This window comes from Condylostylus longicornis, unplaced genomic scaffold (genome assembly GCF_029603195.1).
Source record: "Condylostylus longicornis isolate FDR11 unplaced genomic scaffold, ASM2960319v2 ptg000001l, whole genome shotgun sequence".
In the NCBI taxonomy this organism is placed as follows: Eukaryota; Metazoa; Arthropoda; class Insecta; order Diptera; family Dolichopodidae; genus Condylostylus; species Condylostylus longicornis.
Window position 1 is genome coordinate 3155795 of NW_026577970.1, and position 16151 is coordinate 3171945.

General features: G+C 25.8%; 1 protein-coding gene across 1 annotated transcript; it reads left to right on the forward strand.

Moving 5' to 3' along the window:
• The first annotated feature begins 1331 nt into the window (after positions 1-1331).
• On the forward strand, positions 1332-8442 carry LOC129618984 (uncharacterized phosphotransferase YvkC-like). The gene is made up of 18 exons (XM_055534029.1): positions 1332-1615; positions 1734-2220; positions 2951-3061; positions 3415-3639; positions 3716-3954; positions 4037-4433; positions 4494-4902; positions 4976-5102; positions 5164-5303; positions 5371-5502; positions 5564-5719; positions 5785-5882; positions 5949-5962; positions 6180-6311; positions 6393-6637; positions 7325-7488; positions 7554-8095; positions 8185-8442. The coding sequence occupies exons 1-18, from the start codon at positions 1498-1500 to the stop codon at positions 8307-8309; spliced, it is 3861 nt and encodes a 1286-aa protein (XP_055390004.1). The 5' UTR covers positions 1332-1497; the 3' UTR covers positions 8310-8442.
• Positions 8443-16151: the final 7709 nt, after the last annotated feature.

Below are 16151 nucleotides of genomic sequence, written 5' to 3' on the forward strand. Positions count from 1 at the left end.
ATACACATCATATTAAATTTACGATTTAATCTCAAATAATCTAATGAGCATTTACACTTCAGATTTTATTTATACTCTTATGTCAAACTTTTCAGGACAATGTTTTTAATATTTGTAAATTTGTAATCTATAAACTGGAAACAAAAATTAAAAAAAAAAAAAACAGCTGATCGTGACAAAACTTTTTTAAAGATTTAGTTTCCGCAATGTTATTTTTAAAAATCTGGCAGATAATCTGATGATAATCAGATTCGTACCCGTATGTTTCTATTTTTTTATGGTGTCAGAATTCAATTCCACTTCAAATTTGCATCAGATTATGATTTAACATACGATTAATGGTTCTCAGTGAAACTTTGTTTTGGTATTGGCTCTTATTTTCATGAAAAATTTGTCAACTAGTTTCCTCAATAAACAAAACTGACATATTAAATTTCAAGAAATCCCGGTAACCGCTGATATCAACTGAATGAAGCATCATAACTTAAAAAAGAGGGTACAAAAATAAATATGACTCTGAATGTTTTTTCTTCTTCTCTACTTTTCTGTTTCGAGGGTACAATGCGGTGGAACCGGTATACAAGGTGTGTCGTATCGAAATGCACTGAATTTTGAAATTTATTTATATGATTTGATATTTATATGCATTATTAAATATGATTTGGAAACCTCAGAATAAGGTCCTTTATCTGAATATCTACAATAATCTTTAGATTTCGGAATCATATGACTTTAAAGTTCAAAGAATTTGGAATTTTAACTTATAATTTTTAAAAAAATCTATAGGTGGAAAATTTTTCATGAAATTTAGGAACTTAAAACCAAAGTTTCACGAATTTCTTGAACTTTACTGTTCGCAGTTACTACAAACGAAACTGCAAACTTTCAAGAGAAATCGAATCTCAGAGAATGAACTTCTACTAAGAAACAAATTTGTTTCTTCTAGGTATGTATGTTGACTTAAGGCTTGCTAGCCGTTTTGCAATAATTGTTTAATGCAACATTACAAAATGTTGGGCAACATTTTTGCTTAACATTAAATATTTGTGAAGTTTATTTTTAAAACTGATATTAGTATCGGTTAATTACAAGAACATTACAAATAAAGTATTCAACCGGCTTTCAATTTTACCGTTATCAAAACAATTTTTTACTTACATATCAATATTAATAAAATAATCTACAATATATACATAAGTATTGTATTTCTTTTGGAAGAAAATATCAGATTTCTTATCAGAATATTATAATTGAGTGTGTGTATAGATTATTTTTAATGAGAATTCTTTATTTAATATTTAAGAAAACTTTTAGTTTCGGATCGGAAGCAATGGAGTTAAAAGCGAATTAAAACTCGGTAGATTTGTAGTCAATCTTATTTGGTTTAATTTTATTCTAATCTATCGGTCAAAGGTTACATGTTTAATGAATTTTTTTTCTTAATAAAATAATTAATTGAAATTAAATAATTAGTATAGTAACGTATAACAAGTAATAATGATTGACATTTTGGGGTTAATGGAGCCAATTGCCATCTTGGTGGCATCTGTTGTTGTATATATATTTTATTTTCAAATAAAAATCAAAAAGGAATCCAATTTTTATAAAAATCCAGGTGAGATAATTTGTTTTTCGTATTGATTATATAATATATTTCAAAAAATAGTTTAGATTAAATTATAAATTAATAATATCATAATTGTGTTTAACATTACTTTATATTATTTTTATAGATTGGAATTTCGTGTTTAGAAAATGGTTTGCTGAAAGACAATTAAATAAAATTAAATTGAATAAACGTGAAAAATTAAAAGAAAATTTAAATAAAAATTTATCAGAACGTCCATTATTATTAAAAAATGAAAGTAGCTCAGATATGATATTATTTTATGGTACCGATCAAATTGGTAATTCAGTACTATTACGTATGACAAGATTACGACATCGTATTGCTGATTTATGGATTATGATAAGATTAAAAAATAAAAATAATAATATAAATGCTGGTAATAAATATTATATGCTACCTGAACATCCAATAACAAGAGTATATGAAGTGAAACCTGGTACATTTAAAGCAGCCGGTTTAGAATTTGAATGTTTAGAACCATTCGTCAGGTGGCGTATAACATATAATGGTTATTTAAGAGAAAAAATTCGTAATGAAATTAATGATGATATCGTTGAAAGTGAATTGAAATTTATAAAATTCAATTTTTTGTAAGTTAATTTACTAATAACTTTTAATATTCATGTGTTATGTTATGTGCCGAAATTTAAATAATTGATTATTTAAAGCATATTGCTTGAGTCGATATTTACTTATCTTACAAATAATGAATAAGAAACAGAAAAGTTCATTCCAGTTTTTAAGTATACCTAAAGTACCTCGATTCTTATGAAAAATTAAAAGAAAAAGAAACTAACTAACGTTTCTGACCATGTTAGCAACCTTGTTATACAAGTTGGTACCTAATACGAGTATACATTTTACCTTGTATATTAGGTACCAAAGATTACCTCATATTAAGTTACCTCAACAATATGCTTTATTTAAATTTGATTATTCTAATTAATCACTTTTGTTTGTAAGATTTTTCTATAAAACTGAGATATCCCAATATGTTCTTAATTAGTGTATTGTTGTGAGTATATTAATCAGTTTTGTAAGGGGTTTGCAGTATAAGAGTAACGAATTATAGATAAATACGAGTATAGACGCTTCTCCATGTGCACACCAAATCCATAGTCTACTTGATTCTTTTTAATATTATGAATGTCAAAGTAAATTTACTGAACTGTGGTATTGTATTGTGCATAAAACAGATATTCATAATTGTATCTGCATAACAACGGCAACACCGTTTTTTTCATAAAATAAATGAACATCATTAAACACATATTTTGATAATAATTATTACCGTTGTGATTTTTAAAAATTTTAAAACAGCTTTACTGGTTCTAATAAACCATTGTTTTGGCCATTGGATTGGAGCTCAAAATTAATGGCTAATGGGCTGGCAACAGAAACATGGAAAGATGGTAATTGGCCAAATATCTTGTAAGTTTTATTAAGTTAACAAAAATTAATAAATAAAAAGTTTTATTACGAGTACAATAAAAGCGATAACATTAGTAGGTCTGTTTGTTTATTTTTTAAAAGTTTGAGAGTTCGAAAAAATATGGGAAAAATAAAAATTTGTAAATAAGTTCGTGAACGATTTTTCACAAAAATTTACCAAATTTTTAAAAATTCGATTAAATTTTTGTAAACAAACAGACCTTGTATAATTGAAAATTGCAATAACCTGTCAAATAGTAATAAAATAATATATGTTAGCATGTGACTTATGCTTTCCATTAAATCAAAATTTTTACTTTATACCTTCATATTAATATTATATTATATTTTAGAAATATTCCTGGAAATGGTGGCTATGATCAATTTGGTCGTATGTTAGGACAAATATTTTTACCTAATAATGAAGTAAAAGAATTAAATTTACCTGGTTTAAGACAAAGACGTTGGGAAGCATTTCAAAATATTAATTTAAGACGACAAGTTTCTATATTTGGTGTATGCTCGCAAGGATGCATATTTAATATCGGTGCTATTAGTTACAAAAGTGCCCTTACTCAGTAAGATATAAATTAACGAAATTTTTAATTTTCATTTAAATATTTTCAATGATGTTCATATATCTTTTATACATAGTGTTCAGTTTGGTAACGTAAGACTTGAGAATGATAAAGTTTATCCAATCGATTGGACAGATTTAAGAATACTTAATGTAGCTGAAGAAATTAAAACAATACCGCAACGTATTGCCATACATTTTAAAGCTGGTGGAAGAAATTTTAAGGCATTTTTATATTTGGAACAAAGTAAATTTATAAAGCTATTAAATGGTTCACCGTTCCAATGGCGTATTATAAATATTCCAACAAAATTTGGTAAATTATTAAATTGATTATTTTTTCCTTTTTTATTAATCTTTAAAATGTAATTATTTTTTTAATTCCTATGTTATTGTAGATCTTAATGGTACAACCGGACTAGGAGTGTTTACATCATGGCATCCGTACAAACCGTCATTATATGATAACAAATTAAAGCAACCACAACGGTTTAGAAAGCTTGTATTTAATACATTACTACCCGATCGAAACAAATTTGTATTATCGTTTAGTGAAAGTGAAGCTCAAAGTAAATTGGTGTCAGGTGGAAAAGGTGCTTCTTTAGCATTACTGACCGCAGCTAGTAGGGATTTAGAAAATTTAACACCATTTAAAGTACCAGAAGGTTTTGTAGTTAGCTCATCAGCACTTCGTCAATTTTTGCTTACGAATTCAGAAATTTATGTTGAGCTACGAAACTTGGAAGATTGTTGTTCTGGAAAATTAGATGGAAGTTTAGAAAAATATTGTGAAAAGTGAGACTAAACTAAAGCAGAAATATGCATATCAATTATTTTAATACAATTTGTTTTCAGGGTAAAAGATCTCTTTGCAACTAGTATTTTAGACAGAAATATCGGTACAGAAATAAGAAAAGCATTCGAAACAGTGTCTCTGGAACATAAAAATCCATGTTTTGCTGTACGATCATCTGGTGTTGATGAAGATGGTAAAGAATTTTCAAGTGCTGGGCAAAATGAAACGATATTGGGTGTCCGTGGTTTAGAAAACATTTTGGAAGCCATAAAACTGTGTTGGGCTTCTTTATATTCATATCGTAGCGTTGAATATCGTCGAAAGCATTCTCAATCAACAATAGCTGATATGGCAGTTGTTGTACAAATTATGATACCATCTGAATGTTCTGGTGTTTTATTTACAAAACATTCTATTGCACAAAACTCATGTGATATGCTTGTTACAGCTAATTTTGGTTTGGGAGAGGTACTTGTTTTACTTGAATAATGAAATTGAACCAAGAAATTTAATATGTTATTTTTTTCTGTCAATTAAAAAGACTGTTGTTTCTGGTGTCGTTGAACCTGATACATTTATTATTGATAAAAATTATGATTCTACAAAATTTAAAATTAAAGAAAGAATGCTGGGTGAAAAGGCTTTTTCTTTAGTGTTGAATGACACAGGTAAAATAATTTTTGTGAATTTGACCCAATTTCTATAAATTTTAAATTAAATTATATTTAGGTGGAGTAAAAAAAGTTGAAAATAAAATGGAAAATGTTGCATGTTGCCCAGATGAAATCATTTTGAATTTAGCAAAAATTGGGATAAATTTAGAAAAAATGTATGGCGATCCTCAAGATATTGAATGGGGGGTTGTTAATGTAAGAGTTTTTTACATACTTTGTATAAAATACCAATTTTGGGTCTAATTTATTTCAATTATTTCAGAATACCATTTATTTGCTACAATCACGTCCTATAACAACATTAAAACAATTTAGTGACTGGGAATATCTGCATGAATTTGACAGTCCGATGATGAGTTGTAATCAAATTCTAACGAGAGGAAATGTTGGAGAGGTTGGAATTACAATTTTTTCATATATTAAATTTTGTTTTAAAAATTCTGTTTTTTTTTAAGGTTCTTACTGGTGCTTTGGATAATTTAACAGCGTCGACAGTAATCAAAGCTTTAAATTTGATTTGGTTGCATAAAAATAGTGATGAATTTGAAAAACTACTTAATACTAAGGGATTACTATTGGCTTACCAACAGGTTTTTATGGATTTAGTTACGGTAAGAGCTTTATAAATTGTACTTAATAAAATTGTTCTATTGAAAATGTTTTGAATTTATTGTAGTTTTTCATAGACTTTAAGCCAGGTAAAGTTACTTCCAAAGAAAAAGTTCAAGGTTTTGGAATGTTGGCATCTTTGGAGCTAACCTCTGAAATGAAATTGTAAATTAATGAAGAAGCTTTCATGCAACTATAAAAATGATAATTTCGTTATTTTTATATTTTTAGAATGAGTTATAAGCGTAATGCATTTATAGAGTGGAGTGAATATTTCCAATTTCTTTTAATGTTATTGGTAAAAATTTTATGCATTTTTTTTTTGTTAATAATATTAACTTACTTCATTTTTTTAGTCTCCATTTACCTCTAAAACAAATTTGGAAAAAGCAAATAATGCTATTGAATATTTTCGCTTAATAAATTTAAACAATAAATTGAATTCTTTTAAAAATTCCAAAGAACTATTAATGGATATTAATATAATAATTAAGAAGAATTTACCTGATGTTATGCTTCATCATATGAATACATCGACAGCAAATTCATGTATGCAAGGACTTTGCTTAAATATTTTACTAGGCGATAGTGAGGGTAATTATCATAAATATGCTCTGAATGATGTCCAAAATGCGATTTATGCAATTAATAAATAAGTATTATTCCTTTTTCTAGATTTTAGTGCAGATCATATTAGCGATTTACAAAAAATAATGAATGCGTCTGAAGGTGTAATTTCAGCGGAAATACCAAAGAAAATTGATGAAATTGCTAATACGATTTATTTGCAAAGTAATGTGAGAGAATTTTTAAATTTGAATATATCTGAGGTACCATTATGGCTTGAAGAAAATAGTCCAGTTGCATATAGATTATATAATCAATTTTTAAGAACATATGGACATCGTTGCCTAAATGAGGTACTATAAAATTAGAATTTAATTTGATATAATTTCTTTCGTTAATTGTTGAAACAAAAAAAACTGTCCTTAACTCATAATAATAACACTAGTAATGATAATTTCAATCCACAAAATTTACGCACCATCATTTTGCGAATTAAAATTTTGGTAAAAAATCAGGTGCCAAACCTTCTTTAAGATGCAAAAGGTTCAAATCAGGTTTTAAGAACCTGATTTGAAGAAGAATTCTTAGATTTTTAATGCAATGTTCAACATAAATTTCACAGAAAACTAAATTTAGTGTGATTTAGTGTAAACTTAGTGTGATATGACCAAAATAAGTCTACCGATATTATGTATTTTTGTTAAAAATATTACTGAATGTTGATCAGGTTTAAAAGGTGTGGGGAAGTGACATGTGTTTGGGTTCTTGAACGATGTTGCTAAATTGAATAAAATCACAGTTTTTCTTGAGATTTGAAAGTAGTCGCAAATTTTTACAAGCATTTTCAAATCTCTAAACGATAGTGTGCAACCAAGTGAACGATTGATTCATTAATGAATCTCTCAATGTATTAGCAAACGTTTTTATTTGGTATAAAGGAATTTTTGTTTTTTTAATATGCCATAAATTAGATTTGACTAAAATACTTTTAATAATTTTTTTAGTTATAAAATTTTTTCTTTTTTAATTCGTTTCATTAGTTTTGCTTAAATTCGATTCCATGGGAAAATAACGTTGAATATATTATTAAAATGATACAGGATAACTTAAAACAAGCATGTGTAAATCCAGGTCATGTATTTCAGGAAACAGAACCAAAATATATCGTTGAGGATTTAAGAACACCTAAAAGTAACTTATCGAGGTAAAGTAATCGCATATATTTTTACGATGTTTATGAAATTATTTTTGAATATTTATTTTTTATAGATGTTTCTTAGGATTTTTAATACCATATTGTCGTAGTTCAGTACAAAAACGTGAAGCAAGTAAAGATAAATTAATTTATTTTATAAATATTTTACGAAAACATTTTAATAAGCTATCAGAATTGATGCAAATTGAAAGAATCCTTCCAGAAAAAGATTTAATTTTTTTCTTGTCATATTACGAATTACAACAATTAATATATAATGATGAAATTGAGTATGTACAAAAAGCAATACGACGTCAAAAATTATATAAAACATGGAATAAGATAAAATTCCCTGACGTTATTATGGGATTGCCAAAACCAATTGTTACCAATACTAATAATAATATGAAATTCGAAAGTGGATCAAAAATTAAAGGATTACCAGCACAAAATGGAATAATTGAAGGTAGAGCATGTGTTTTAACAGATATTACAGAAATTGATCAAATTAAAAGTGGTGATATTTTAATAACACTTGCAACCGATATTGCATGGAGTCCAGTTTTTCCGATTTTAGGAGGACTTGTTACTGAATTAGGTGGTTTAATATCACATGGTAAGACTCTAATAAAGTACCATTGAAATATAATATAAATTGTGTGAATATTGCATTTATTTTGATATAAAATGAAATTATTTTTGTAGGAGCTGTTGTTGCAAGAGAATATGGTTTACCATGTATTATTGGAGCAAAGAATGCAACAAATTGTTTCAAAACTGGTGATAAAGTTTTCTTGGATGCTAATTCTGGTTTCATAACAAAATTGTAGCCTTTTATGTTTCCGAATTTTTTTTTTTATTTTTTTACATTCAAAATTGCTGATTATGATAGTTGATTGTACAAAATTATAAATTATTTTTTTTTTAAAGTAAAACACAATATTTTATGATTTTATATTGATATAACGGTAGGTCCTATTAAATCGATTTGGTTTTGTAAGCTTTTTTATTTTAATCAACACTTTCTGATGTTTAATAGAACTGGGATTTAGCTGAATTATTTCCGATTGCATTAATTTTTGAAAGAGTATGTATTAAATAATTATTCTATGCAATTTTTAGCATTTTTTAAATAAGACTGGGAAAAAATGTACATTTATAGTTGCCTCTGTTCCTCCGTTTACCCAAACGTTTGTACTCATATACTGAAATTGGAAAAATCCAAAACGGTAGAGTTTAAACTGATTGTATCGAAGCCATAAACACTTTTTAAATTTTGTAAACCTAGAGAGACCCCAATTATTTTTATTTATTTAACTTAATATTTATTTTGACTTTTTCTTGCTTTCTCAAATATATAGGATATAAGAAAATTTTAAACAGAAATTATTTCTTTGATAGCCGATCTTCACCAATACAATTAATCAACTTAATTTTTTTTGGTTAGAATGCACTGTTTTAGAAACCTTTGAATGGATCGTTGGGTTTGTTCGTTGTGAGCTCGTGTATACTCGTAGTTTTTTAAAGATAATTTGTAATTTTTATTTCATAAAGACTTTGAAGGACTTTTATAATTTAGCCCCAATGCATATATTCGTATGCAAATATTTTCTTGTTTATTAAGTTTATTATATATTATATGAAAATGGAAATATTATGTTTTATAATTTTAAATTAATTTTTAAAATAAAAATATATTTTAGGTTAGGTGAGAGGCAAAAATTTTCTTGAATTTTTTCAATTTTTATAAAATTTATTTTTATTTCTAAAAAAACTGACAAAATTTTTCTTTTTACTTTTTTTTTTCATGCTCTCTAATCTATGTAGAAATAAATCAGGCACTATAGCGGTAATAAAAGGATTTTCTGCGTTTTCCTTTCTTTCTTTCCATTTTGATTTTGAATGGTAAACAAGTGGAAAATATGGAAAAATGGAAAAAACCAAAATGAAAATAACATTAAATAAATTTTATTTTTATAATAAAAATTTAATAAAAGAAAATAAAATAAAATAAATGTGGGAAGAAAAGAAAGGAAATGAATAGGAAACCTTAGTTAAAAAACATGACAGATTTGTTCTATAGTTAAATTGGAAAAGTTATCTTTTGATTTATAGTTACGTTTCTGCATTTTATTATACAAGGTATATCTATATATATATATATATATTTATATATATATATATATATATATATATATATATATATATATATATATATATATATATATATATATATATATATATATATATATATATATATATATATATATATATATATATATATATATGTATATACAACTGTATATGAAAGGATATATATATATATATATATATATATATATATATATATATATATATATATATATATATATATATATATATATATATATATATGTATATACAACTGTATATGAAAGGATATATATCTTATAGGCAAATGAAAATCAGATTTATGTACTGAAAATAAAAGGAACAATTACTTTTTTTTCCTTATATATTTTTACATACTTAAATTTTTTACTTTACTGCTTTAACTTCAAACCGTTGTGCACTTTCTACCAACTACCTCATAATATAACCATTGTATCTAAATCAATTTATTTTGTGAAACTTTAATTAAATTCCATTTTGCTTCTTGTTTTAAAAACGAAACATTGGATTACTCTACATTATAATATAGGAAAAAGGGACTGTTTCATCCTGAACTTATGCAATTTATTCTTCTAATTTCCTTAAAAATCTTAATGATAATAATAAAAGCTATGGCGAATTATAATTAATGAAAATTTAAGCAATAGTATTGTATTTTGTTATAATCTTGTTTTTTTCCTTGGATCTGTAATGTTGTAAATATTTTTGGAAATTCACTTACTATTCTTTTATTGGTCATAATGCAAGCGGAATAGCTGTTCTTTACGCAAACTGAGTGAATTATAAATGCAGTTCAAATCGAGAAAATTGGAAAATAAAAAAATTTATATCGTGATGAATTGAGGAGGAATGTTTATAGTTAAATTATATTTGATCTAAAATAGTATCTACATACAAAAAAAAATACTATATTTTAAGCTATAATTAAAAATTTAGGTACTGAGACTTTTATAATTATTTGAGTTTTTTTATAGAATCAATTATTTGAGCATTACTCCATTTACAAGACAGAATTTATTAAAAATTATTTTGTTCCATAGCAAGAGCAAAAATGTGTATAGAATTTAATAAAAAAGAATTTTCGAAAAAACTAGCTAACAAATGAATATGGCTAATATTTGAAAGGGAGAAACAAACAAATGGAAAATAACAGCAAAATTATTATTGAATAGTATGGAAAACATGGCGAAGATATTGTAAAACACATCAAATCACAAAGAATAAGATGGGCTGGCCACTTAGCACGGAATCCTGAGGATCGCAAACAAAAGCGAATCTTTGAGAATAAGCCATTGTTAAATAGAGGAAGGGACAGACCACGGGTTAGATGGTTGGACGGATTGGAAATTGTAAGGGAGGCCAAATTTCACAACGGGATGTAGCGCTAGGAGAAGAAGAAGAATATGGAAAACAAGGGGTCAAAAAAATTAAAATGTAAAATAAAATTAAATTTATATTTGATATGCTTACAAAATTTCCATAAATATGTAAAAAAATGTAAGCATCTTAAATATTTAACAACTAAGGGTGCATAAATTTTTGTGCAAATATTTTACAATAACCAAAATAGCTGTAGGTTTTTATCATATCACCCCATAGGTGTTCATCCACAATTTGACATAAATGTGTTTATCAATTGCAATATTTTTAAAATTTCATACTCTTACAATAATCGATGGTTTTAAAAAAACTACAATACATGAAAAGAAAATGAAATGGGCACAAAATGAAACTCTATTAAGAGCTAAATTCACATTTTTCTTGGTATGTTAACTAATAGCTTATTCGTGTCTTTAAAACTGTAAAGAAGTGTTTAAAACGCATTTTCGTAATCTTCTGGAATATACTTTTACTAATTTAGACAATACACATTCCCGTCGGTTATGTGCTGACCAAATCAGATTTTTTTTAATTATTATAAATTTCGAAGAATTTATTCGAAGAAACTAAATTAGTTAAAAAAAACTAATACGAGTATTGTACTCACATCAAATACTTCTGACAACGGTAATTGGCGTATTGAGAAGCAGAAATTTGAAGAAAAAAATTTTAATTTAAGAAATATTTTTCGTTTGAATAGAATACAAATGAATTAATACAAATAATTAAGTGAGATATTGAACAGGGTAAAACGGGGCCCATACAAGTACAACAAAATTTTCACATACCGTTAATTAATGATGAATCAGAATTAAACTTTGTAATAACATTTTTCGGTGCAAGTAAATTTTTTTTTTTAAATTTAATGTACTCGTATAAAAACAATAAAAATTAAATAATAAAAATAATTTTTTTTTTTTAAATAAAATTAAAAAAAGAAGAACAAAAAAGGAAATGGACAACCGAGATTGAATGAAATGATGTTACGTTTATGACATTTTTAACCGGATATAAAATTTAAATCTTTTTTTTTTGTGTTTTCTTTATGCTATTGCCATTATTATTTTATTATATTTATAATATTTATTTAATATGAGTATCATTTCATATGTACTTACATATGTACATACACAAGTGTACATATATGTTTTGGTTGCATTTTGAGATATGCCTTTTTTGTCAAACATTTTTATTTTAATATTCATAAAAAAAATATTGGGCACGTCATGTTTTTTGTCTTTCATATCTGAATATTATTGTTTTAGTTATTTATTTTTTGTTTATTCAATCTGTAAATATATATTAATGTATGTATACACTTATAAAATAATGTAAATATTTTTATATTTGAAATATTTCATCTTATTTTTGAATCTTTATTTCTTTTTAGGTTGATATTTTTTATAGCAAAATTATGGAACAGAAAAAAAAATTTCTTTTAAATAAATTCCTGAAAAAAAAAGAAATAAAAATAGAGAATGTCCTTATCAAATCCTTTGGGATGGAACATTTCACATGTTATGTACTTTTTTGCTTTTTTTTTGTTGAAGAATGTATGTATATAGTTTCAAATATGAATATGTCAAGTCATCTGGAACGAAAATATCAATTTGTTTTTTTGTTTTTCTTTTCATTTTCAATATACATACATACTTTTTTTGATTTTTGTTATTAAATTACATAAAATGTACATAAATATAACATTACTTTATTTAATATTTTAAAAATTTATTCAATTTTATGTAAGTTTTAAATTGAAATATAGTTTTAATGAAATTTTGGCTATGCTCGTACCTAAATGTAATTTTTTTTTAATTAACCCTCGACTACTATACTTTCTCCTATAACGCTGTTATTATTCATGAATGTATACAATAACTTTTGTTAAAAAAGCAATTATAAACAGTGTTTTGTTTTTGTTATATAAATTATATTTTCATTTTACATAATTATATAATTAAGGATATTTTTTTAAATTAAACAAAAATAATCTATCTTCTACTACCACACAATTAAATCTACAATACATTTTTAATCCAAAGTTAAATTTAATTATCAAAATTAGAATAATTGGACATTTACTTGGCAACTAAATGTTTTTGGAAATTGCATGTAATTCTGCTTAAATGATGGGTAGATTACACCAGTGTATAGTAAACGAGGGTTAATTTAAGCAAATTTTGAAAAATTTGTAAAAATTTAACTATTTTTTAATTCGAAAGAAAATAATATTAAAATATACCACATTTTCCAATTCTTAGATCCCTTCAGATTGCTATAGAATCCAAAGTTTTTAATTTACACTTCAGCTACTCGTATATGAGCAAAATATGAGTTGGAAATAATACACAATACAATTTGATTTGAAGTTTTATTTTGCAATCTCTATAAAAAAGAAGTGTTAAATTCTATGAATTTTGCTCGCAATACAAAATATTTTCTGTAAAACAAGATACAAAATTCTAGTAAAGCAAGATGTTAATGCTACTACAAAATGTTGGTTATTTGTTATAGAAATTCCATTGTACTGTGCATCTTATCAACAATAATTAGAGTTAAAATTTGCAGAAAATATGCAGTTCTTTGCAAAAGTATTATACGCATAAGCTATAACGTAAACTTTTGAATGGTTGAACTTAAAACTTTTTCAAAAACAGAAACGATAACACTATACTAATGGACCTGATTTTCAAACAAATGTTTGAAAATTAATTTTAAAATCTAATTAAAAAAATGAAGAAATTAATTTCACGAACTTCCCTATTGAGACCTAGTGGAAATTGATGGAAATTGATGATGGATAACAAAAAGTTATACTAAAAACTGTAAATCGCAATTGAATGAATCAAAATGTAAATATGAATTTCATTCTTTTACATTAATTTACGGAGTATTGTTATTGGGTATTACTAGCTTAATCCAGACGACAAAATCCAGGCACGTCTGATCCAGAAAAGACGGCTTCCTGGCCTGCATCTTATACCAGGAAACCTGGCTGGGTTAACAGTCATACACTATATAGTAATATATGAAATATCCAATATTAAGAAAACATATGCGGTAGGGGTATCTAACAAAGTGTTGGTAAAATTTGGTACCATCACATAACACCCCTTATTATATGCAATGCGGTCGGTAATTATTGCGGATTCGATTTATGGTAACCTTTATTCATATTTTTAGTTGAGATTTTTTTACTTATTGACAAAACTATTTAAATATACAAATTTAAAATTAAAATTTCACTGTAGAAAAATGCTATTTCAGTTACCCTAATTTCTTATATACAATTTAATAAACTGTATTAAATAAACCAATCCTGCACATTATTTAATTAAAAAATACTTAGATTAAATTTATTTATTTAAAAGTAATTATTCTTATAGATTAATTTTTTTTATTAGATGTTGTTTTTGTACATTGTGTGTTGGTGTTGAATAAAAAATTTATTCACAAATGTAATTATAATGTAAAATTTTCATTAACGTTAACATTTTCGTTGTAATTTTGCGTGTGAAAAATGAAAATATAAAATTAATGAAAAATTTTTTAATAGAAAATTAAAATTTATTAGACTTAAAAATTATTTTGCTTTAATAAAAAGATTATATAAGCATAATCATAAGCATTATAATTATTAAAAACTTTATTATTTTGTAATAAAATATGAATTTGTATGTGTGTACATTATAGCTATACATAAAAAATATAAATTTTGTATACCAACTAAGTCCCAAATTTAATAATAACATTTTTCTCTTGAGGTTAAGGTATATATTTTATAATGATGCGTCAATTTTTCGCTGATGAATTTTCGAAAATTTATTTTTTAATAAACGCGTACACGAAACTTCCTCTTACTCACAAAAAATATTATCAAAAGATATTCATACTGTTATACTTATGTTTACATTCCCACTGGAGTATACCATACAATATTTATTGAAATAAATGCGTCTAATAAAAAATTACTTTATGCATACATGCATATGTAAATGTATATATATATAATCTCGAAATACCGAATGAACAAGTAAAAACGTTTCAGTCGGTATAAACCGATTGAATAATACCCTGCACCTTTCGTTATTGTGTAGCAATTACTCGAACCTGTGAAGTCATTCTATAGAAACTTCACGGATATGTCTGACCTATAATTGGACATCCGACTGCCAAGTTTCATAAATCTGACTTTATAATTTTTCCAAATATTTAAAATTAGCTTTTGGAGTTGTATGGCAAGTACCTGAACCTGTCAAACAATTCCATCAAAACTTCACAAATATATCTGATCTACAATCGGACACACAACTGCCAAGTATCATGAATCTGACTTTATTATTTTTCCAAATATTTAAAATATGCTTTTGGAGTTGTTTGGCAAGTCCCCGAACCTGTCAAGCAATTCCACTAAAACTTCACAAATATATATGATCTATAATCGGACACACAACTGCCAAGTTTCATGGATCTGACTTTATTATTTTTCCAAATATTAAGAATAAGCTTTAAGACTTGTATGGGAGCTACTAGAACCTGTCAAGCAATCCCATTAAAACTTTAGAAATATGTCTGACCTATAATTGGACACACAACTGCCAAATTTCATCAATCTGACTTTATTATTTCTCCAAATATTTAAAATTAGCTTCTGGAGTTGTATGGCAGGTACCCGAACCTGTCAAGCAATTCCTCTAAAACTTCACAAATATATCTGATCTATAATCGGACATCCAACTGCCAAGTTTCATGAATCTGACTTTATTATTTTTCCAAATATTTAAAATTAGCTTCTGGAGTTGTATGGCAGGTACCCGAACCTGTAAAGCAATTCCTCTAAAACTTCAGAAGTATATTTGACCTATAATTGGACACATGACTGCCAAGTTTCATGAATCTGACTTTATTATTTTTCCGAATATAAAAAATTTGCTGTTGGAGTTGTATGGCAGCCACCCGAACCGGTGCAGCTATCCCATTATAATTTTTAGAGCATGTGTAGAATATAATTGGACACATGTGTACAAAGTTTTATATTTACAGCTTTATTAGTTTTTGAAATATTCAAAATAAACTCTTTGAGTTGTATGGCAGCTACCCGAACCCGTTGTCCGAATTAGTCCAATAACAATAGGGCTCGT

What these genes read in the sequence shown, in the direction of transcription:
- LOC129618984 (XM_055534029.1), top strand. Translation starts at nt 1,498, where the DNA reads ATGATTGACATTTTGGGGTTAATGGAGCCAATTGCCATCTTGGTGGCA. An exon ending in AAATATTCCAACAAAATTTG is followed by an intron (nt 3,955 to 4,036) that starts GTAAATTATTAA and finishes ATGTTATTGTAG; the next exon opens with ATCTTAATGGTACAACCGGA. An exon ending in GACATCGTTGCCTAAATGAG is followed by an intron (nt 6,638 to 7,324) that starts GTACTATAAAAT and finishes TCGTTTCATTAG; the next exon opens with TTTTGCTTAAATTCGATTCC.